We start from the raw sequence: 25844 nt of genomic DNA, 5'->3' as shown, positions 1-25844 counted from the left end.
CGTTCGAGGAGGATGTGAGAATAAGATTTTTACTCAGAGACTGGTGGATGCCTGGAATGCACTGCCTGGTGTGGTGGTAGAGGCAAATACATTAGAGGCATTTTAAGAGACATTTAGACAAGCACATGAAAATGAGGAAGATGGAAGGATATGGGTATTGTGTACGTAGGAGGGATTAGTTTTTGTTCTTTTGAAATTTACTTTTTAACTGGTTCAGCACAACATTGTGGGCTGAAGGGCCTGTTCCTGTGCTGTACTGTTCTATCTTCTATGTTCTATATAGTGTGCTCATATCTTACTATCCCAGTGACTTTAAAAGAGTTCCCTTTGTTCTCAGATACCTCCTCACCCTTGTCACCTCCTCAGCCTCCATATCTTGCCAACATTAGGCCTCTTCATCCTTTCTAATCTTTGTCATTGTTGGCTTCAATTTCCTGGGCTTGGAGCTCTGAATTCTCTCTTAATATTTCCGCCTCTCTAATTACAGGTTTATTAAACTTTGATTTGTATTTTAAACTGAAACTTTGGTCATTTGCCCAAATATCTGCACCTGAGGCTCGGTGTTATTACTTTTGGTAATACTTCTGCGAAGCGCAAATAAAATTTCTGCTTGCTTTGGATTTCCAGCATTTGCAGACTTTCTCGTGTATATAAATACAGTTGTTGCTTTGGACTTTTACTTCAATTCAAACGCGTTAATTACATGTAAACATCAGGCAGCAACAGTAAGTAACATGACACTCCGCGCAATTCAACATTGTAGATAATGGAAAGAATTTTTCTGTACACGGTTGGTAAATAAAACGCAAACCCTCTCGTACGGCTGTTTCGACACTGTGCAAGCTGTTTATGCGTTCTGGGGCTGTATCTTTTTGACGGAACTGTTTGGGTAATGCAGAACTGACCCTGTTCCGAGATTCTAACCATTGGAGGGCAATCGAAGTTTGCTGAATTGTTGCACTCTTCAAAACTTTGTACCTAATCAACAGCCTGACGTCAGTGCTTTGAATGTCAGGATCAGGTAGTGAAACTGACACAGGTTGTGAGTCGCGGAAGTGCTCTCCGCACGAGTTGCGAGCCAAGCAGAATATTCTTGTTATTTTTGATTTTTTAAAAAGGCACTCTCATTCAAACTTTTTATTTATTTTTATTGGTGGGGGCTTGGTGTTGGAGCGTTTTGATGAAGCAGTACGTGGGAGATCTGTGCCCCCGCAGGGACATAAACAACGCACAGAGTAGCACTGCACAGGAGAAGATGAGTTATCAAAAACAGTTCACCCACTCCATGGCCATCCGTAGCGAGATCCAGAGGTTTGAGAGCGTGCAGCCCAATGTATACAACGTCTATAAGTTGCTGCATCGCGTGGCCGATCCCTCACTGCGGAACACTCTCCAAGAACTTGTTACGCGTCTTGAAGGTGAGCAGGTGCATCTCCCCTTGAGATTATTTCCGAAAACATGCCGGCAGCTTCGAGTCTTGTGAGGGAAATTGTCCTTTTCAGACTTTTAACGGTCCCTATTTAGCGGAACGTGCCCTGCCTTTCGGGAAATGTTTCGAGTTATACCGTGAACGCGTAGTTAACTTGGAAACTTTATTTGAAATTCCTTTATTTGCCCTCATATTACGAGCTGTAATAGGCTCGTAGGCTTCACCGATGAAAAGAGATTCTATCAACTAAGTGTAAGTTTAATCTTGGGTACATGTTTAATCCTATTAACCAGTAGGTTATATTGGCCATTAAACGTTGCCCTGTATTCTGTAGACGGTGCTGTAATTTAGCGAAGAGCCCCTCTGTCTGTGTAAGAAATGGTTTGTCAGGAAGGTGCCATTTGTCTCCAAAAGGCGCCAGTTTTCTTTGGATTACTCGTCAGTATAATTGCGATAGTGACGTTTCCCGATGCTATGTTAAAAAAGAAAAACAAGATAAAATAACTCGCTACATGTGTTCTGGCGAATGTCTGCTTGGTTGTTGAGTGCTGGGATATCATATACAGGATATACAGCATATGCTCATATACATGAATGTGTTATGTTTTGTATGTTTACTACTGACCCCATCGTTCTACTTAAATCTGACCACACATCGAAACGCTGCTGGCCGTGATTTTAATTAAAAAGGACATTCTGTGTTTTGACATATATTTAAAATCGAATATTATGTGTTGCTAGTTTTGCTTTTTTTTGAAGTTGGAAGAAAACGGGCCTTGAATTTGGTGTCTGTAACTTGGAGGTTACTGACTTGCACGAGGTTTCTTATAAAGGGTTCACTTGAAGTCCTAAAAAGTTTAATTTCATGTTAAAATTTAAAACGCACAAAGCAGGCAAAATAAATCCGAACGCAGTAATAGATGAAGAAAATAAGTTATGAAGAAAGGAAATTAATCGAAGAACATGCAGCAAGTTGATTTAAGTAACAACTCTGCAAATGTTGGGTGGAGTAATGACTGGGTGCAGTGAAAAGCAGGGTTTGACATGGGGTGGGAGAGAGAAATTCTCAATGTTGTGCCTCCTTATGAGCATAACATCAACAGAAACCGCATAAAACGGGGTGCCTGTCAAATTTAGTTTAACATTGACAGAGTGCTTTGTTCAGGAATGTCCTTTATTGTGAGGTATAGTTACTTTAATATCACTAATTTTCCCATTGTAAGGTTCTGATGAACAATAAGGTGAAGAATAATCATCAATCTATTTTTAATCATTACTTGACTCGCAGTTCCCCCCCCCCCTTAACTCCGCAGTCTCCCCTCTTGAGCATCCTTCCACTTACACTACCCCACTATTGGAGCCTGTTCTTCAGTAGTCTAAACCCTAATGTGGAATTTCCTCCTCTAAATATGTCTTCCACTCTCTCTTTAGAAGTCTACCCCCCACCCAACCTTCTTAAAATCTACTTCTCTCATCAAGCTTATGATATTGAAATGGGGAGCTGGCACAGAAGAAGTGTCAAGCTCAATGTAGATCAGCCATGTTTGTATTAACTGGTTGTGCAGCTGTCTATCAAATGTTGTTTGATTACACTCTAGTGAAGCACCTTGGGATGTTAAAGTTGCTATATAAATGAAAGTTAGTGCTCTTTGATATTTCTTTATTCTTATGTAATGAACATAATTTTTCTATGGACAAGACTCTGAAACCCCTTTAGTTTTAGATAGAATGAGTTGGGGAGGGAGGCTGTGAGGCATTTTCACTCTCATTGGATGCCAGTGCTCAACTGAATGGCAGCACAGTACAGAAGGCCACAGGGACAGTGTGGATACTGGATCAATAAACTCTTGTGCTCCATTCTACAGCTCTAACATCCTTCAGTTTGATCAGCACAATCCAACTTTCTGTGTTGAACAAGAAGCAGAGTGATATTTGATTAAAGCTTTCTCCTGAGCTGTGAACATTCTTCAGCATATACAGTACATGAAAGCATTAGATTGATGAGTTGGAATTTTCTTTTCAAACCTCACAGAGCAAATAATGACAGTATGCCTGTGTGGAATATTATAACAGGGAGTTACCCTCTCTCATAAGACCATAAGACATCAGAAGGGAATTGGGCCATTCAGCCCGTCGAGTCTGCTCCACCATTCAATTATGGCTGATTTATTTTCTCTTTTAATCAAATTCTCCTACCTTCTCACTGTAACTTTTGAAGACTTTACTAATCATGAACCTATCAACCTCCACTTTAACTATACCCAATCATTTGGCCTCCACAGCCATCTGTAGCAGATTTGCCACCCTCTCAGGCTAAAGAAAAATCCTCTTAATCTCTGTTCTAAAGTGATCTCCTCCTATTCTGAGCTTGCGCTCTCCAGTCCTAGACTTTCTCACTATTGGAAACATTCTCTTCGTGCTCACTCTATATAGGCCTCTCAATATTTGGTAGGTTCCTTTGAGATCTCCCCTCATTCTTCTGAACTCCAGCGAAAACAGGCCTAGAGTCATCAAATGCTCCTCATATATTAATCCTTTTATAAACCTCCCCTTGACCCTCTCCAATGCTAGCACATCCTTTCTTAGAAAAGGGGCACAAAACTGCCCACAACCCTCCAAGTGTGGTCTGACAAATGCCTTATAAAGCCTCAGCATTACTTCCTGTCCTGGCAGATTGATTAGCAACATGAGACTTGTCCATGACATTTCTATTGGGTTCTAGAACTCCATTAGCATTCTTCTTCGTGAGCACTGATTCCTTTTGGAAGGTGTATGCAAATTTGCATGTTTAACATGCACAGGGATGGGCTTGGGCTTCATGCTACTGTCAGTCCTTAGAGTTACAGAAAATTGCAGTATTGATGAGGCTTTTCAGCCCATCATCTTCATCCTTCTTGACTTAACAAAACATAATCTCACTTCTTAGCTCTTGGCCACTAGCTCTTCAAGTACACATTTAAGCCCTTTTTAAATGTGGAGAGGGGTTTTTGCTTCCACCACTCTTTCAGGCAGTGGGGTCCAGATCCTCATCACCCTCTGAGGGAGAAATGTTTTCCTTAACTCCCTCCAAACCACTTATCCTATTAATTTAAGCCTATGCCCTCTAGTTAGTGACATCTCACCAATGGAAACAGGTTCTACTCATTTGCCTTGTCCAGGGCTCTTGTAACATAATGCATCAATTAAACTTCTCCTTTGCCTCATTTGTATCAAAGCAAGCCACATCAAGTCAACCTGCCTTTCCTTGTAGTTAAGATTCTCCACCCCCGGTAACAACATCATATAGATTTTCTCTATATCTTCTCAATGCTATCACAGCCTTGCTGTAATGTAGTGACATTGCTTTGGCTGCAAACTGGTATTTTATACAGAAAACCAGGTACAAGGTTCTTGCTCAGGTACAGTGGCATTGGAAGGTGACCGGGATCCTTGCCACTGTACCAAAATAAGAAGTCAATAATTTCATCACCAAGCAAGTTAGAATTGTGAAATATATAATAAGTGAATAGCCATCCTTACAGTGGTTTATGCAATGGTTTTGGCAGTGACAAATGAATGCCTTGACTTGTTTGGCCCAAGACCGGAGTCAACAATGAGGCTCTCACTAAGTTCTTGTACAAATATTGGTCTCTGTGCTCTGTGCCCTGTAAAATTCACCATAACAAAAACATTGCAAAAAGCCATTCAAAATATTTAAAAGGAATGGCAGTGCCTGTGTTTTAATGGTTCGAGGGTGGGGAATGGGGATCAGAGTGTAGAAGAAGCATTGTTTCTTAGTATCAAATGCCTTAAGCAGAAGCTGTACACAGGATTTTTAGAGGGGTCCTTGAAGCAAATACACATTAAAGGCATATGTCCAAATACTTGAGCAATACATACTAAATGCTTGAGAAACTTCCTGATGAAGGGTCTCGGCTCAAAATGTTGAGGTCCTGGTGAAGGGTCTCAGCCTGAAATGTCAACTGTTGATTCCCTTCCATAAATGCTGCTGAGTTTCTCCAGCATTTTGTGTGTATTGCACAATATTTACAGCATCTGTAGAATTTCTTGTGTTTGTGCAAATCCTTGATGTGCTTACAGTTCATTTGGAGGGAGAGGCTGTCTTCCCTTCCCCCCTCACCTTCCTATATCCATGGCCTCAAGAATTCTTAATCTGGATTTTGAGATCCATGGCTAGTCAGTGTAAGTATCATGGATGTGGTTTTCACCCACTGCAGTGAAGCGTACTATAAAAACTGGTGTACAACTCAATAAAATTATTGCTTTTATAAGTGCACAGAACAAAAGAGAGACAGTTAAGATGTGAATTGTTACAAATATGATAGACTGCGGATGTGGCTGGTGGGCGGGGACAGGAAACAGAATAAAAGGTTGAATTTCAAACTGGGTGGTTTTGTGGTTCACTGGCATTTTTTTTGAAAGATGGTTTTAAACAGAAAGGAGATTGGTAAAATATTTTTTCCACAAACGGAACATTATAATTTCTTCTCTGTTTATTACTAAGGATGTGGAAGCATTTGCCAGTTTTCGTTACAAGATTTGAATTAAATGATCCTTGGGAAAGCCGCCTCCTGTAAATATTTAATCAGTATCTTGTATTCTTGTCTAAGGCTGGCATTGGTTAAAACTAGGGTGGCTGTATATACATGCAATGGTGAATAGTACCTCGTCACTGTGTTTTGCTGAGTAACTTGTAGCTTGTACTTAGTTGGTGGTAATATTACTTACATACTTAAGATTTTCTTTTTCTGTGTTCACTAATTCTGTGTAATTACTATTTTTTAGAGAAGGAAAGGACAATTCCAAAATATTTGTGGAGGGGAATGGGATGAAGACTTGCTCTTTATTATCACTTTCTAATACTTTGCTCTTATCTATTCTTACTTTTGCTAATATCACACCCTACAGACTACATTCTAATGTACACCTGGGTATTGAACATTGGAACCCTATTATTAACACTGGTGCTTACAATTTAGCACAAATATTGTAGAGAATAAAACTCTTTTCCATAATGCCTTCCTGCCTCAGTAGACAGCACAGTTACCTTGAATTTGAAAGTTTGTGAGTTCAAGTCCCACTCCCAAAGACTTGAGCAGAAAGTTTTAGATGAACTTTTGTGTGCCATTTGTGGGAGTGCTACACTGTCAGAGTTGCTTTCTTTGAATGAGATGTTGAACTGAAGCTCCATTTGCTTTCTCAAGTGGACATGAAAGGTCCTAATGATACCAATTTGGAAATAGGAGTTATCCCCAATGTTTATGTCAATGCCATCATTTATCACTCAACCAACATTAGTTGTTATCACATTGCTGTTGTCGGAGCTTGCTCTACACAAATTGGCTGCTGTATTTCCTGCATTGCAACATTGACCACCCTTCATGTGAAAGCACGATAGAAAGTTACTGCACAAATGCAAGCCTTTCTTTTTAAAGTTTCTTCATGCAGACATCTAAACATGAGGCAATGGTTAGCAGAAATAGAAATCTTTACCTTCAACTCTTTTCCCCCATCCCTCACTCTCTGTTTGCTCATAGAAACAAACTTTAATGTTTCACTCGAGCTGCCATCTGTTAAGATTAACTAACCAAGCACAGATCATGAATCAAGCTAGGAATGTTTTAGTCACTGTAGGATGTTAACTACATTAGATACTCATCTACTAAACCAGAAAGAATAGGGTTATTTAAAAATCTTATCAAAAACCTGAAGTTACCCTGACGTAATGTAAACATAGGAGGAATTGGGTATAATGTTGAAATGTGACTTTGGCTTTGTGAAGGGCAGATCATGTCTAACAAGCCTGAGAGAGTTTTTTGAGGAGATGACCAGCCATATAGATGAGGGTAGTGCAGTGGATGTGATCTATATGGATTTTAGTAAGGCATTTGACAAGGTTCCACACGGTAGGCTTATTCAGAAAGTTAGAAGGCATGGGATCCAGGGAAGTTTGGCCAGGTGGATTCAGAATTGGCTTGTCTGCAGAAGGCAGAGGGTGGTGGTGGAGGGAGTACATTCAGATTGGAGGATTGTGACTAGTGGTATCCCACAAGGATCTGTTCTGGGACCTCTACTTTTCGTGGTTTTTATTAACGACCTGGATGTAGGGGTAGAAGGGTGGGTTGGCAAGTTTGCAGATGACACAAAGGTTGGTGGTGTTGTAGATAGTGTAGAGGATTGTCAAAGATTGCAGAGAGACATTGATAGGTTGCAGAAGTGGGCTGAGAAGTGGCAGATGGAGTTCAACCCAGAGAAGTGTGAGGTGATACACTTTGGAAGGACAAACTCCAAGACAGAGTACAAAGTAAATGGTAGGATACTTGGAAGTGTGGAGGAGCAGAGGGATCTGGGGGTACATGTCCACAGATCCCTGAAAGTTGCCTCACAGGTTGATAGGGTAGTTAAGAAAGCTTATGGGGTGTTAGCTTTCATAAGTCGAGGGATAGAGTTTAAGAGTTGTGATGTAATGATGCAGCTCTATAAAACTCTGGTTAGGCCACACTTGGAGTACTGTGTCCAGTTCTGGTCGCCTCACTATAGGAAGGATGTGGAAGCATTGGAAAGGGTACAGAGGAGATTTACCAGGATGCTGCCTGGTTTAGAGAGTATGCATTATGATCAGAGATTAAGGGAGCTAGGGCTTTACTCTTTGGAGAGAAGGAGGATGAGAGGAGACATGATAGAGGTATACAAGATATTAAGAGGAATAGATAGAATGGATAGCCAGCGCCTCTTCCCCAGGGCACCACTGCTCAATACAAGGGGACATGGCTTTAAGGTAAGGGGTGGGAAGTTCAAGGGGGATATTAGAGGAAGGTTTTTTACTCAGAGAGTGGTCGGTGCGTGGAATGCACTGCCTGAGTCAGTGGTGGAGGCAGATACACTAGTGAAATTTAAGAGACTACTAGACAAGTATATGGAGGAATTTAAGGTGGGGGGTTATATGGGAGGCAGGGTTTGAGGGTCGGCACAACAATGTGGGCTGAAGGGCCTGTACTGTGCTGTACTATTCTATGTTCTATGTGACTGGACTTCATTGATTAGTGCAATCCATTACCAGTTGTCCCTTACAAGGATGGCCAGTAAGAGTGGAAGGTAGAGGTTTCCATTTCTGCTGTCCATTGGATGGCTACAAGAATGAGTATTAAAATAGGCTTCCATTTGCTTTTGCTTATGGAAATATCTATCTCATTTTGCTGCTCTCTCCCTGTCTGCGTTATCTTTATGTTTATGTGTTGCCCCTCCCCCCACCAGACTCTCAAGATGACTTTTACCTCTGCCCTAGTTTGTTCTAGTCAGAAGCTGCGCACAAAGTAGTGTTTATAAATTCATAAGCATTGGCATTTTGTGCAAGGAGTTCAAATCAACAATTCTGTGTTTTTAAAGAGGAATATTGGGCTTGTGTACAATCAGAAATGTGCAAACACAATCAGAAATGTGCAAACCCACTTCCTGGCCTTCACTCAGCAACCTTACAACAGGTAAGACATCTGCTGTATATATCGGCGGATGTTGAAGTGCATAAAAGAGAGATCATATTCTGAAAGTACCTCATCGCAGCACTCATTTCACATCCTGTTTATTTAGCAGAAGTAATGGTAATGCTTGGACTTAATAAGCTAATGAAATGCTGGGGAAAGTCAGGTGTTGACTGTGTTAGGAAAATGCTGACGTTCCCCCTCCCCTTCATTGCTAACAGCTTATCATTTGACATCTTCACATTTATGTTTTTCTAGTGCATTACCAGTTAAGTCTCTTGAGTATTTATTGTTGTAATTCAAAATCTGGCTTACTGTATATGGAAGCAGAATCTGCATCCATTGCCTAAAGGTTTCCATTACTGAACCTCTAATACTGTCTCCTCTTGTCTCTTGTGAGGTAAGCAGACGAGTATTCCTGTAATGTTTATCCATCACATACACTATTGAATGATGGACAGCATCATATGGGCAATACGATCTCGGGCAGAGCTATGCAGATACCAATGCAGGTGTGCATTAGATTGCATAAATTGAACAATACAAACCTTCATTGACAGCACATTGATGTCAGCATTTATGCTGAATGCAAGGCTTCTATTTCCCTTCGTCATCTCACCCTATCAGCATATCCTTTTAACACATAAAATACTGGAGGAACTCAGCATATTCTTTTGTTCCTTTCCCCCTTTATTAGTTTCCCAATTAATACATGCTTACTTTATGCCTACATTGAGATGTGATTAATAACAATGAAGAGCTTCCCCTCCCTCTTCCCGCTTCCCTTTTGCATGTCTCGTTGTATCCAAGGGAATCTGTAATGGCTGCTGGTAGAAAATGGCCAGACTGGGTGTTCTGGTCATGATGCTGAGGACTGCGATATAAACTTGTGCCCGAATGTACAGTGCTATGCCAAAGTCTTGGGCACCTTAGATTTTCTGTATGGTTTCAGATGCTGTGGCTTCCACAGAGCCTTGATCACAACATCATCAAGATTGTCTGGGATTACCTGGAGAGACAGAAGCAAGCAAGGCAACCAAAATCTGTAGAACAGTGGCAAGTCCTCCATGATGCTTGCAACAACCTACCAGCCAATCTTATAAATTGCATACCAGTATACTTAAGAGAATTGATGCAGTTTTAAAGGCAAAAGGCAGTCATACCAAATATTGATTTAATTCAGTTTTTTACTATTTACTGCTGTTTATTATGATTTTTTTGATATTTAAAAACTTTTTCATTCATTATTCTTGAAAACTTCTTGCTTTATGGATTTTTTTTACATGTGCCTAAGACTTTTGCACAGTACTGTACCTCCAATAACTGTTTTTTCAGACATTAGGGGAAATCTGATTTTTCTCGTCCATCTGTCCTGGGGTTTTTTGAATAACCCTGGCGATAGTTTGTTGAGGGCAATAGGTTTAGTTACTTCAACTAAGTTGTGGAATGTGTATCATTGAACTTTCAACTGCATTCATGTCTATTCCTAAAAGGATTCCCTATCAGTCCCATTCATTCTTATGTGAACAAAATAAAGTAATTTAGCCACCCCAAGCTTATTTAGTGACCATAGCTGATATGTGTTCTAATTCTATATACCTTCTTTCCTTCATATCCCTCAGCATTGTTGATGAGCTTTTGATAACTAATGTCAGATTTAAAAGTAACAATTGACTTGGCATCAATTGCCATTTGTGGGAGGGATTTACAAATTTCTATATATTCAGGTGTTTCACTAACTTCACTCCCAGAATGCTGGCTCTCAGTTTTAGACTCTTCCTGCAGACTTTCCGACCTAGTGGGTAAATAGTTCCTCTCATCCACCCTATCTGTTTGCTTTAATCAATTGAAAACCTAATTCAAATTGTCATCTAACTTAAATTCCAGAGAATAAAAGCCTCTCCTTTGTAATTTCTCCTTGTACACATGTATACATGTGTCATTATGGTAAATCCACACTCCACTCCATCCAAAGCCAATGTATCCTTGCTCTTCCCTTTCTCCACCAGCATGATCCGCATGGACTTGTTGGGCCGAAGGGCCTATATCTTTGCTGTATTGCTCTATGACCAATATTTGCAACTGGGATTTGGCCAAAGTCTCCCTTCCTCAGCCAGTGCCTCCGTGCAAGCTGCTTTACATAGCAGTGGGCAGCTTACTGCAGCTTCACACATTATTCTACTTTGCATGAATGTGATCACCCTAGTTTGGCATTTGGCTTGAGCAGTAAAAGCAATTATACTATGTCTTTACCTAGTTGTCTAGTAGGCCTCAGCAATCTATAGATACTAACTTCAAACTCCCACTCATGCTCATTTCTGAAAATCCTCTCCATTGTGCATTCTCTTGCCTTATTTAACCTCCCAAATGCACAAGCCTACCTGTACTATAATCCAGGTCATGTCACCGGATGACTCTAATATTTTTTTGGGGGGGATGTTGTGTATTTCCTCATATTTAAATAGAAACTAAAAACCTTTATTAGCAGGATCTTGTCCTTGAATAAAAGACCATTCCTAAAAGCCAAAAATTTTACAAACAGACCAATCTTCTTCAACAAACACAGATAACTTTTAGTGCAACTTTTTAATTTAAAAAACTTTCACTACCTTATGGACTATGACTACTTGAAAAATGAGAGATGTTGTCATATTATCACTGCATATAACTATTGCAAGAAATATGTGCAGATCTGGAGAAGGCGGCCTGTAACTTTTTGATATGTCAGCTGGCGACAGCCTTCAGTCGTAGTCCTGAATGTCATTGCCAGGGTTTGATTTTGTCACCAGCTTATGTCTCCTTGCCTATATTTTCTTCATTGATAGTGCCAGTTCCAACATGTAGCAACTCCAGAGTACTGGTAATCTGTACCCTGCTGTTGTCATTGCTAGCTGTGTTTCAGTGGATGGCACACTCTGACACATTCTATCCTGACTTTGGAGAGCTCACACCACCTCCCTCCCTCACACCGCCTCACCCCCTGTCCGTTAGACTCCCCCTCACACCCACCTTTTCATCACTCCCCTCATTCTGTTACCCTCATACCCTACCAACCCCTCATCTTCCTCTCACACCCCCCTCACCCCACTCCCCTCTGTCCCCCACCACCTCTCTTCCCCTGCACCTCTCTCTCCCCCACACCCTTCTCTCTCCCCCTCAACACTCTCTCCCCAGAACCCTCTCTTCCCCCTCAACCCTCTTTTCCCCCAAAGCTCCCGCTCTCTCTCCATGCCCCCCTCTACCCACACCACCCCCTCTCCACACACAACCCCCTCTCCCCCACGCCTTTCCTTTCCCCGCAACCTTCTCTCCCCCCACATCCTTCCCACCCCACGCCCAATTTCTCCACACGCGCTTCTCTCCCCCACACCCTTCCCTCCCCATGCCCAATTTTTCCCGCCCTTCTCTCCCTCACGCCCTTCTGTCCCCCACACCCCTCCTTCCCCTCCACACCTCTCCTTCCCTCGCTCTCCCCAACACCCTTCCCTCCCCACACACCCCTTCTCTCCCCCCACGCCTACCCTTTTCTCCCCCACACCCCTCCTTCCCCCCCTTCCACATCCCTCCATCCTCCCTCCACACCCGTCTCTCTCCCCCTCCCCCACACCCACTCAGGTTCATCACCCTCTCTCTGCCTCAACATCCCTCTCCCTTTACCTCTCCCTCCCTCCCCTGTCTTCCCCTTTCTAGACACAAGCACTAATTACACATGGCTGAGGGCTGTGAAGTTGATATTTCGTTTAGCTCAAATAACTTTTCTTCAGCCAACACAAACACAATAGATGAATGCCCTCATCTGCCATTACTTTCTCTGATTCATTTTTTTCTTCTCTCAGTCTGACCTTTGTCACCAACAACTGCATGTGAACTGGTGCATATTTTGTACATTTTTTATTTCCTTTTTGAGGACAATGGTAAGTAAAATAGTATCAGGGCTGAGCCTGCTCCAGTAGTACTGGGGTTTTATGTGTGTGTCCTTTCCACAAATCTCTCCTCCTTGTTTTCTGGGGTTTTTATCAGTGACCCTTGTGAGGACCCTGTTTCACTGGGTCTAGTGGTGTCAGCCCTTTCAGCAGATTGTATTTGTTAACAGAGAGATGCAGGAAAATGTTGGTATTTGCCTTTTTCTAATCTCCCTCCCCAGGTGCTTTGTGGATTCCCTCTGGCACAGTGACACCAGTTTAGATACTGCAATCCACTCTCTGAGCACTGTTCTAGGAAAGTAACATTTTATCTATGTATCTTTTAAAATTCATTTACAGCATGTGTTTGTTGCTGGCAAGGACAGCATTTATTGCCAGTTTTGGTTTGCCTTTGAATTGCTTGACTGTTAATTATCAACCACATGGCTGCGGAGATGCATGTAGGCCAGACCGTGAAGGGTATTACTGAACCAGTGCCATTTAATGATGATCTAATAGTTTAATAGTTGCCATAACGGGTACAAGCTTCTTTTCTAGATTTAGTTTATCAACTCAGTTTAAGTTCCTCAGCTACTGTGCTGGGATCTGAAGACATGTAATTAGTCTGGACAGTCACTGAACCACAAGGTTGTTTTTGCTTCTAGTACACTTGTAATACTGTGTTATGAAAGGTGCTGATTTTTTCTCCTTCTCAAGTTGATCATCTATCACGTGTTGTCTAAACTGAAGGAGGAAGTCAGCATGAAAGCATAAATGTCCATCATTTAAGTCAACATAAACAGACATTAAACCTTCAAAAAACCTCCTGTTACTTGGTTAGCTTATTCTTTATTTACTAAACGGAAATCAGGAGGCAGCTGGTGAGAGATGAATTGATGCTTTCTCAACAAAAATAGCAATGAGAATTGATGCCACCTGTAATGGTGCGTGTTCACCACATTGCAGGAAAAAATCATGGCTTTTTTGCATTTTAGCTGATCTATAGATCTCCCAGGCCCTAGGCTCCACCTGTAACTCAAATTCTTTTGCACCTTTTCATAACTTAGCATCAAATATGAATAGTGCTTACTTCCATTTGAAGCCATAGTTTCAACCACCACCTCCCCCCCCCCCGTGAAACTGTTGACCTCTACATTCCCTCATGATAAATCTTGCCATTATGTTCAAATCCATAACTTGGTGTGAGGAGCCAGTAGAACTGCTGCTTAACAGCACCAGTGATCCAGGTTCAGTCCTGACCTTTAGACTTATATGTGTGGCATTTGCACATTCTCCCTGTGACAGCATGGGTTCTTCAGTTTCCTCCCACCTTCCAGCAACATGCATGCTGGTAGTTTAATTACAAGGAGGTAAATATTGGAATATAGCATAGAGATGGATGGTAGGTTCTGGCCAACGGGAGTTGATGGGAATGTATTGGTTTATTATTGTCACATGTACCAAGATACAGTGAAGAGCTTGTCATGCCTACTGTTCTACTGTACGCCTACTACAGATTAAAGCATTACACAGTGCACAGAGCTAGAATAAGGAAAAACAATAACAATGCAGAATAAAATGTAAAAGGTACTGAAAGACTGCAGTGCAGGTAAACGATAAAGTGCAAGGTCATAATGAGGTAGATTTTGAGGTCGAGTCCATCTTACAAAGGTACATCTGTTTGTCCCATTCTCATCAGGGAGGAGACTATGTAGCATCCATGCCAGGACTACCAGACTCAAAACCAGTGGCAAGACTGATCAATATCTCCATACCCTCCACCTCCTACTTTATCAGCCACCTTTGGTTTAGACTCTCCTGTGCCTAGCATCACTTTATGGACATACAATGTATCTATGTTTATAAGCTATCTTATGCATTTATATTTATTGTATTTTTTTATTATTGTGTTCTTTGTCTTGCTGTTTTTTTTGTGCTATATTGGATCCAGAGTAACAATCATTTCATTCTCCTTTATGCTCGCATACTCGAAATGACATTAAAGAATCTTGAATCATGAAGAGTGTGTTAACAGTGGGATAGAAGCTGTCCTTGAGCCTGGTGGTATGGGGAGGGGGGAGAAGACAGAATACTTTCTGTGGTGCATCAATAAAAATTGGTAGGAGTCGACAGGGACATGACAAGTTTCCTTAGCCTCCTGAGGAAGTAGAGGTGTTGGTGAGTTTTCTTGGCCATGACTTAAATGTAGTTGGAGAAGAACAGGCTATTAATGATGTTCACACCCAGGAAGTGAAGCCCTCAACCCTGTCAGCCTCAAAACCATTGATGTAATCTGGAGCATGCACACTGCCCACCTTTCTGAAGTTAATGATCAGCTCTTTTGTTTTAGTTGACATGGAGGGAAAGGTTGTTGTCTTGACATCATGTCATAAAGCTTTTCATCTTCTTCCTGTGATGAGAATGGGTTACAGGGAAAAATTAAATGTAGGAATGGGATTACTCTATTTTATTTATTTAGAGATACAATGTGGAATAAAGAACAGGCCCTTCTGGCCCTTTGAGCCGCACCGCCAGCAACCCACCGATTCAATCCTAGACTAATCATGGGACAATTTACAATGACCAATTAACCTACCAACTGGTACGTCTTTGGACTGGAAGGAAACCAGAACACCCAGAGGGAACCCATGCATTGCACGGGGAGGACTTCCGAACTTCTTACAGACAGCACCATAATTGAACTCCGAACTCTGATGGCCTAAACTGTAATAGCATCGCATTAGCAGCTACGCTACTGTGGCGCCCCATAGCTAGCATAGACTTAGTGAGGTGAATTGTCTCCTTATATGTCATTTAGGGAAACTGGAAATATGGAGTTCCTTCCTTTAGTTCATTAGTCCTTGTATGAGGGGGAATATCAGCCACTAGTTGTACTTCTGTGTGATCGGTTCCATTGAAGCTATAGTATTTTCTGTTTTGTGCTAAGAAAAAAGGCAAGTTGCAAGTAAATGTTCCTTGGGTATTAATTTAACAGGAATATTAATTTAAGTGTAAAGGAAACATGCAAAAGATGTTAAACATACACAATTAAGCACAACATTTTATATCTTCTTCAATCCTCCTCCCTTGGCATTTGAGGTCCTCAGTGTGGTGGCTGCTGCTGGATCAAAACGATCCCATTTACTGCCTTGGGATATAAGAAGTGCCTCAGACATCGAAGACCAAGAACCCTGGTAACTGTTGTGAAGTACCAAGGCTTGGGGATCACTCCAGAGAAGTTCTCAGACAAAACTTTCTGACATTACAAGTCTCATAATAAGGCTTCTCAGGACGCAGGAAGTAGAAAGCGGCTGTCGTACAGAGCAGTGAGGGCCTGGGTCCCATTTCTGTTGTGAACTGAGTTAGCCAGTCTGTATTAGCTGCTACTGTGGTTTAGACATGGTCCTACTTCCAGCCATGGTTAAGTAGACTCTGACAGGAAACCTGCCCACTTGGAAGGCTTCCAGCAGTGTGCTTGGTACTAGTTGAATCATTCATGTGGTGATGTGAAAAGATCACTGAGATAAATGTTGAAGAAAGATCTTGATAGTTTATAGATTATAAGTAGTGAACTTTGTAAAATGTTTGCTATCAACCATTTTCACTGCGATGTAGCCTACACCTGCTTACTACAGCAAGTGTTTTCCTGTATGCAGCCAGGCCCTTGAACATAGTAGTGTTAACCAACAGGACTAGTTCATTTCAACCGGGGTCTTCTGGGTGACCATGCTTTCAGTAGTGTTTGGTAATAGTGCCCTTAGTTCTACTCTCCACTTACTTGAGGTCCTAACTCTTAATAAATTCTGTTCACTCATCACTTCTGTGTTTGATGGCTTGCACTGATTCCTAGTTAATTTTAAAATTCTAACCAATGTGTTCAATCCCCCAAGGGTCTTGCCCTTCCCTGTCTGTAATTTCCTCTTCATTCTTTCAATTCTAGCCTTGTGGTGATCCCTAAATTTAGTTACTTCTCCTCAAAGGCTTGTTCTTCCTGTGCATGCTTAGACAAGGAAGCCAACACTTTTCCGATTGGTATTATTTAATACTTAAATGCAAGCTGTCATCCATCTATGAGAAACATTAGCTCAAACAAAATCTGGCAATTTGACTCTGAGAGGCATTGGAATGAGCCTGATACTATTTTGCCGTTAGCTTCCTTGTAGCAGATTTCATTGGACTGGTTGGCTGCAAACCTTTCCATATATTTGTCTTTTCCCAAGCTCAAGGATGCTTGTAGTATCTGCAGGGTTTGTGTGAGGGAGCTCGGACTGAGCTGGGCACTTTCCTGGGCTAAATGAATTAGGGTCACAACAGCTTCCAATTGATGATTTTAGCACCACCCACCAGTTTCACACTGATCCTGATTTTAACAAACCTTTTAGCCAGCAGCAAAAGTATGACCTGAAGCTGACAGCATCCTTCTTCAAGTCTGCAACCAGCGCTTATACTAGGCATCCAAATGTTGCCAAGAATCATCTTCACAGAACAGAGGGATATAAAATCTTTTGTTTTTGGTCAGCCAGGTTACTGAACCATCTGTAATCAAGTCCTTAATGCAATTTTAACTCTGACCTGAATGGAGAAGTCATTCTGAGTTACCTATCAGGGCTAGATGGCAGCATTTTCAAGAATGTTTATTTTCCTTGTAGTGCCAGGAAGAGCAGGAATTTGCCTGCAGATTTTACACAGAGAAATCTCTGAGAAGCCCCTGTTTTTGCCATTGGCACCTCCACTGATGGAAGTTCAGCTGACCGTTTGTTACTGCCTGCTCACCTTGAGTGTGAAACTGACTAGCAGAGTTTGGGCAGTGCGGGCATTTGAAACCACTTGGGCTCAAGCTGCTTATCTTAGGGATTCGCAGCAGGCCAGGCAGCATCTCTAGGAAGAGGTACAGTCGGCGTTTTGGGCCAAGACCCTTCGTCAGGACTAACTGAAGGAAAAGCTAGAACTGAAGAACTGGAGATCTAGCTCTTCCTACAGTTAGTCCTGACGAAGGGTCTCGGCCCGAAACGTCAACTGTACCTCTTCCTAGAGATGCTGCCTGGCCTGCTGCGTTCACCAGCAACTTTGATGTGTGTTGCTTGAATTTCCAGCATCTGCAGAATTCCTCGTGTTTGTATTTTAGGGATTACCTGCTCTCCCAATCTTCCATGCCTCCACCTGCAGATCACTCCCAGTTCAAGATTAAAGATCTTAAAGATTAGCTTTATTTGTCACATGTACATCAAAACATAAAGTGAAATGTATCGTTTGTGTCAAATCAAATCAGTGAGGGTTGTGCTGGGTAGCCTGTATGTGTCACCATGCTTTTGGTGCCAGCATAACACGTCCACAACTTACAAACCCTAATCCGTACATCTTTGGAATGTAGGAGGAAACCTGAGCATTTGGAGGAAACCCATACTGTCGTACAAACTCCTTTGAGGCAGCGTCAGGAATTGAACTCCAATTGATGATCACTGGCATTGTAAAGGGATGTGCTAAATGCTACACTCTGAAAACAATTTCTGATATTCCTCGCAGTGACGGCTGCCAATAATCATCACTTCAGAGCATTCTTTAAAATTCCAAGAATTTCCCATCTGATCTCAGTGGTGGATTTCATCAATAAACAACGTCTGCTAGAACCCTAGACAAGGACAGACGGTCCAGCACAGTGCTTAATTGGATCAGTGCAGGAGGCAGTCAGCTCTACTACTGATACCCAGCATTTGAAAATTGGAGATAATCATTTCCACTGAATAGAGCGACATAAGGTCTTTTGCTTTCAGTCAACCAGGTAACTGAACCATCTGGAATACTTCCATTCCCAGTCTCTCAATAAAGAGGAGCCTGTTAAACGCAAGATGTAGGTTCCAGTGTTGTTTCAGATACCTGGCTGAGCAGACAGAAATAGTCAGTGATCTTATGTGCCTTAGTCTGTGCCACAAGGTGTCAGGATTTGGCACACACTGAGAACTGTCCCTCTGAATAGTTGCCAGTTACTGTACTTGCCTTAACACAACAGTGATGGATTGAAAGTGGAGCTCAGGAAGCCCAAACATCTTCCCATTTGTATCTGTACATTGGAGCCCCGCAGCTACATCAAGCCTGATGTCAGCGTGGTACAGTGAGTGGAACCTATACCCTGAACCAAGTGACTGTGGGTCCACGTCCCTCTTGAGATGCTTGCTACTCCCACTAGCTTGTTCAGGGAATGCAACACTGAAAGAGCTGGTCTTTCCAGGTGGGTCTCTGAAGTAGTCACTATTTCAACAAGTTACAGGGCAGTACCTCAGGGACCCTGCTAGTATTAGATCATTATTACATAGCCAGTTATGGGAGCTTGGTCTTTGCCATTTTTCTTGCAGGAGGGGTAGTGCTGATGGTGTGCTATGCTCTTGGGAGGGACACAGTATTGGGAGAATCAGTGCTGCGGGAGTGTTGTAGTATTGGTGTCGGGGGGCAATCTTGGGAGGACCTGGAAGGGATGTGACAGGTGCTTTCAAGCTGCAAATCCTTCTTTTAAAAACTTGCTCAAACTTAGTTTTAAGGACATTGGTTTCTTTGCTATTTCTGCTGACTCAACACCTAGAATAAATTTGATGCTAAAAAACATCTTGCTCTCCACAAGATGCAACTAACTGTTGAACAACACACACAAAATGCTGGAGGAGCTCAGCAAGTCAGGCAGCATCTATGGAGGGGAATAAACATGATTTTTCTAACTTCCAGTAATTACTCCTCCTCACCCCTTCTCTCTTTGACTGTTTCCCATTCTGACTCCCCTCTCACTCCTTCTCTGCTTCTCACCTGCCTATCACCTCACTTTGGTTCTTATCCTTCTTCCCTTTCTTCTACGGTCCACTGTCCTCTCCTATTAGATTCCTTCTTCTTCAGCGCTTTAACTCTTCCACCTATCACCTCCCAGCTTTTTACTCCATCCCACCTCACCTGGTCACATCTATCTAAGTGATGAAATTGAGAGAGAGAAGTTTGAGGCTCCAGGTGACTGAAGGATCAGGGGACCAGTTATCCTTCTGTTCTGTCAAGCTCTAGCGGTTCTCAATTAGGCCGTTATACCTTGATGCATTGATGGATAGTTTGGAGGTTTGGGTTCTGAAAGTAAAATTGTTTTAGCATTTCATACCGCAGAATGTTTTCTGCTTTAAAGTAATATAGTCTTGAGTTTGTCTGCAAGAATTATTAGATACTCCCAATGGAGATCAAAGTTAGCACTTGACCTCTGAATATGATGTATCATTTAGTCTGGTGATGGTGCTGAAGTAATTTTAGTGACTCACTTTCAAAATATATTTCAGACTGCTAGGAAGAAATAACAAAGGTTATAGGTGTTGGCACAAATACCTTTAATGGGAAATCTATAATGGCTAGGAAATTTGTTCTTGTGATTTAAGAATTCTAGAGAGCAGTTTGCACAATAGAGGATCAGAATGACTGTTGGTTTAGATAAGTGTGAAGTGGTTACCAGAGCAATGACAACCAACAGAATGAATTTCTTTAAAGTGGCTCAAGTCTCTTGACTAGGTCAGTGAAGGGCATGGCTGTTTTAATCCACATTTTAACCCTTCTTTAAAATGTACAAAGTAGATTTCAAAGCTCTGCAAACTGAAACACAAGAATGTGCTGTCTGTTTTGCCAGGCCAACTTTCTCCAAATTCCAGCCCCTTCTTTGGTAGGCGGTCATTCTTGAATAGTGTATGGGTTCCACAAAATCTCATCCGGCTCATTGCGTATGTGGTTTTCGACCTAGATAGGCCATGCTATGAAATGAACTTTCAAAAAAGCATATAACTTATTTGACTCAATTTTCATGTCTCTCTGTGATCTTGCTCTACCCACTAACCCAAATTTCTGCAACCTCTTCCAAATCTATAGGTCGCTTCAATCTTTGGACATTTCCAGATCTGGTCTCTTGCATGATCTCCAGTTTTCTGTGCCACTGACAGCCTTGCCTTCAGTGATTTGGGCACTGGGCACTGAGCTCTGGAATTCTCTTCCTCAGTCTCTCTATTTCACTCTCTCTTCCTTTAAGAAGATGCTTAAACCTACCAGTGTATTTGAGCTTTTCTATTGTGGTTCATTATCAAATATTAGTTTATAGCTCTTGTAATGCACCTTGGGATGATTCTTTTTGTGAGGGGTTTTGTGTAACTGCTAAGTGTTACTGTATTCTTGAAGATGCTTTTTATTTTGTCCAGTTTTGCCAGTGAACATGGGGACAAACCTCAAGCATGTTGCAGCTGCTTTCCTTCCATAAGCTTTGATATAATTTGAGAAAAAATAGTATTATCAGCAGGGAATTGCTAAACAGTAAGACGGAGCGTTATTCATTAACTTTATATCTAAAGGCCACAACTCCTTGCATTTCCATACCTCCATTTTAACCCTAATTATCCAAAAATGCTTCAGAAGCATTGACAGATAGAATCAAATTCAAGATAGTTTAATGTCATTTCCAGTACACAAGTGAAAGGAGAATGAAATAATTATTTTTCTGGGTCCGATGCAGCACAGAAAAGACAATAAGATAAAGAACACCACAATAAAAAAATCACAATAAATATAAATGCATAAGATAACTTGTATACATAGATTGTATGTTCATAGAGTGACACTAGGCACAGGAGTGTCTGTACACAAGGTACTGACTGAAAATGATAAAGTAGTGGTAGTGGTGGTGGTGGGGGGGGGTGGGTTACTGGGTGGAGATATTGATCAGTCTTACTGCTTGGGGAAAGTAACTTTTTGAGGCTGGTGGTCCTGGCATGGATGCTACGTAGTCTCCTCCCTGATGGGAGTTGGACAACAATCCATGTGCAGGGTGGTTGGGATCCTTCATGATGTTACTGCCCTTTTCCGGCACCTTTCTGTAAATATGTCCTTGATGGGGGTAGGCTGGAGCCGGTGAAGCATTGGGAAGTTTTGATTACCTGTTGTAGAGCCTTCCTATCTGCTGCAGAGCAGTTTCTGTACCAAACACTGATGCAGCTCATCAGAAGAATGATGCGAATATAGGTGTGCATAATCCAGCTCTCTTCAGCATACTCAAAACATTAGATAGCAAGCGATGTATTGTATTGAGATCTTAGGCTAGTTGGGCGAAAGTATGAACAAAAAGCAGTTGGATTTAAGTACAGTACCACCTCGAGGGAGAGAGGGAGGCAGTGATATTTGGGAGGGAGATTTCAGAGCTTTAGGCCCTTGGAGGCTGAAGCTTTTGCCATCGATGAGGGAAGCAATGAAATTTGGGAATGAACAAGAGGCCAGAACTGGAGAAGAATTGGTAGAGCCAGAGGTGTTGGATCAGATGAGATTTGCTGAGGATAACTAGACACCCTGGCTGATTATGAAAAAAAAAACGTGCACCAGCTAGAGCTTGAACCTGGAATCTTCTTGGACGTTGTGGTGCAGTGCCATATATGATAACTAAGAGGAAATTCCAAAAAGTGCAAGACTCTGAACCTTTGTTGACATTCACCCTGAAGCTCCCTGGTTCCAACCCTGCTTGTTATTCTGTCTGTAAGCCCAGAGATTCTGGAAGAAGTAGAGAAAGCAAAATGCTGCCCAGCTGGTAAAGGGAGGAGTATCACCTGTTTGTTTATGACTGGAACTCACTTTACAGTAATACATTTTGATTTAACTTTACTTAAAGCACTCAATAGATTTGTTGTTCCTTTTGACTTTTAGTACTCACCTGAGTACATTATGTTTTATGAAGCCTCTTTTATAATAGTCTGCGGCTGGCACACTAGGTTCTACACAATAAAAAATGGAGACAGTCTTGGGTTGTATTGGAGTACCTCAGAGTCAATTATGTCTTTTCAAGATATTGTCACTGTTGGAGAAAACATGGCAGTCAATTTAAGGCACAGCAAGCTCCCACAAACCATGTGAAAACGACTAACTAATCTATTTTTCCTGTGATATTTGATTGAAATATTGGCCCATAACAATGTATATAGCCCCCCGCTGTTCAAAGTAATGCTCTCTGATCTTCTGGGTTCACCTGGGGGACCAAACAGTTTAAGCTGAGAGTTACTGACCCTCTTCAGCTTTTTTCATAGCATGCTGGTGTCACTATCAAGGCCAGTATTTATTGGCCATAACAACAAAATGCTGGAAGCACTCAGTGGGTCATGCAGGTGTTTCCAGCACTTTCTCTGTTTTATTTCTGATTTCCAGCATCTGCAGTTTTTTGGATTTTCATTTATCGCCCTTGAAAAAGGTCTTGCAAATAAGTGCCTTGTGTTTTGGAGATAGTATGCACTACAGCATTAGTGTGTGGTGGGGATGGGGAAGTGAGTGTTTGCAACAGTGCATGCATGGGGTGCCAATCACACAGGCTTCTTGAGTGTTATTGATACAACTTTGCAAGTGGAGAGGAAAAAATGCATTCAATTGGCTTTACTTCTCACATGCACATTGAAACATCAACACATACAGTGAAATGTGCTGTTTATGTCACGTCCCTAATTTGTGCCTTGTTGATGATGGAAAGGCTTTCGGGTGTTAGGAGGTGAGTCACTCAACGCAGGACGTTTGCTGCCTAACTTGCTGTAGCCACAATACTTACGTGGCTGTTCTGGTTGAGTTTCTAGTCAGTGGTGGCCCCCAGGATGTTGGTGGGAGACTTGGCGATGGTAGGTAGTTAGATGAATTTTGCAGATGGTTTTCGCTCAGCGCTTGTGTGGCATGGATGAAGTAATGTCAGTTCATGACAAGAGAGTCAGGTGTCTCTCTTGTACATGTTGTCCAGATCAGGCTGCATGCACACGTAGGTGACTTCATTTTCTGAAGTGTTGCAGAAAATAAAACATTTCCTATCTGTTGGAAACACCTGAGCATCTTGGCCTTGTGAGGAATTTGCCTGAAGGCCGAGGTCATTTAGCAAAGCTGATGATGATATGTTGTTTGTCAAAATTGTGGCTGGTTTGCTGTGAGGCAGATAGTGGGCTGGGCTTGTCAAGGGGATTTGGAACAGCAGATCAGTCTGAGCAGTTTGTCTTCCTCGTTGGTTCCTGTGCTGCACATTTGAGGTTGAGCTGTGCAGTCCCTTGCATGATTGAGGTGACAATATCGTCACCAAACCACTGCCTTCTGCTTCCCTCTTCATACTGCTGAGTGACTTCCTTTAACTACCAGGTCTGCTTTATCAGTCTATAAAGCCAGATGGAACTGAAGATAATGAGTGCAAATTTTCTTTTAAGCTCACCCCCCTCTCTTGCCTATCAGTTTGCAGTGGGACAGAGTTTGGGAGTGTGGGATGGGTGGTGAGGAGTCTTGGGAACTTGGGAGTTTGGTGGTGTTTATAATTTTTAAACACTATCACCAATTAGACTTGAATCTGAACCAAAAGGCATTCAAATGTTTGTAGGAACTGCCATTCTAGAGGAGTGTTGCTGCTTGTGATCTGAACCCCAATGGTCTGCACCTGTGTCAGGTGCCAGAATGACTTGGGAACCCAGTGTAGACATGCGATATGGGTCAGCGGTTGCTGGTAAGGTGGACAAGAAAGTGGAGATCTGGCTATGTAATCAAAAACACACACACACGTCGTCTGGCGTGACAAGTATTTCCTGTGCTAGATGGAAGTTGGTAATCTTGAGGGTTTTGATCAGCTCTTTTCATCTTGTTTGATGAACAAGAGAGGTCGAAAGGCATGTATCCCAAGAGGTTGGTTATAACAGTAAATTTTTTATCTGTGGACTCTCCACTTAACAAGGAAAATGGGAGCCTCGAGACCAATAACCATAAAAATTGCAGGCACTCATAAAACCTCAGTCATGTTACCGGGGAGCAGTGTTCCTCATTGCTTCAGCAAAGAGAATTCAATTGAAAACGTAGTCATCTGCTTTCAATTAAACAGAAATATCTGATTGAAAGGTCCAGTCATTTTCTTGTTGCAGATGTTTATTGTGAAATAACCTTTCTAATTTTTTTCCTGAATGTAGCCAAAGCACTGCAGCTACATTTATATTGTCTAATTCATTCTCAAACCCACTTCCTCTTTCTTCCTACTCTTCTCACCCTTAAGGTCTTCCCTAAAAATATGTCTGAGTACACGCTTTTGGTTATCTGCAGGAGGTGCAGGAGCTGGAGGAAGTTAGAGAGACAAGAGAAGGTGTAGGGTGTGAAAGGAGTTACAATGATAACCTATGGTTGGGATGGGACTACAGAGATAGGGATGGCTAAAGGGGCTGCGGAGGGTTGGGAGGGTTGTTGAAATAGGTAATGGTGTGGGGGCTGGAGGAATAAGTAGAGATAAGAAACACTGAGATCATTCAAGGATTTATAAATAAGAATGAGTGTACTAAAATGGAGACAGTGCATAATTTGATATTATCAGTAGCTCAGCAAGCAGAGGCTTAATGGATGAATGGATTTCAGTGAATTAGTGCTCAGGCAGCACAGTTTTGGCTGAGGTCGGGTTTACAAGAAAGGCAGGCCAGGTATACGTGGGAATAATGACATAGAAACATAGAAACGTAGAAAGTAGGTGCAGGAGTAGGCCATTCGGCCCTTCAAGCCTGCACCGCCATTTATTATGATCATGGCTGATCATCCAACTCAGGACCCTGCACCAGCCTTCCCTCCATACCCCCTGATACCCGTAGCCACAAGGGCCATATCTAACTCCCTCTTAAATATAGCCAATGAACTGGCCTCAACTGTTTCCTGTGGCAGAGAGTTCCACAGATTCACCACTCTCTGTGTGAAGAAGTTTTTCTTAATCTCAGTCCTAAAAGGCTTCCCCCTTATTCTCAAACTGTGACCCCTCGTTCTGGACTTCCCCAACATCAGGAACAATCTTCCTGCATCTAGCCTGTCCAATCCCTTTAGGATTTTATACGTTTTAATCAGATCCCCCCTCAATCTTCTAAATTCCAACGAGTACAAGCCTAGTTCATCCAGTCTTTCTGCATATGAAAGTCCTGCCATCCCAGGAATCAATCTGGTGAACCTTCTTTGTACTCCCTCTATGGCAAGGATGTCTTTCCTCAGATTAGGGGACCAAAACTGCACACAATACTC

At 42.0% G+C, this 25844-nt stretch overlaps 1 protein-coding gene across 2 annotated transcripts in view; it reads left to right on the top strand.

Moving 5' to 3' along the window:
* The first annotated feature begins 974 nt into the window (after window positions 1–974).
* The window catches only part of LOC140191476 (arf-GAP with GTPase, ANK repeat and PH domain-containing protein 1-like), a 188138-nt gene continuing 163268 nt past the window's right edge, over window positions 975–25844 (top strand). The window contains exon 1 of one of the 2 annotated variants that reach the window (XM_072248921.1): window positions 975–1418. In XM_072248921.1, coding sequence (XP_072105022.1) covers window positions 1181–1418 — 238 coding nt within the window. In that variant the 5' untranslated portion in view covers window positions 975–1180. The remainder of the gene's footprint in view (window positions 1419–25844) is intronic. The other variant, XM_072248920.1, reaches the window with a different exon arrangement.

This window comes from Mobula birostris, chromosome X, assembly GCF_030028105.1.
Source record: "Mobula birostris isolate sMobBir1 chromosome X, sMobBir1.hap1, whole genome shotgun sequence".
NCBI lineage: Eukaryota > Metazoa > Chordata > Chondrichthyes > Myliobatiformes > Myliobatidae > Mobula > Mobula birostris.
The sequence above is the reverse complement of the archived record's forward strand: the minus strand, read 5'-3'. Positions and strand labels throughout refer to the sequence as shown.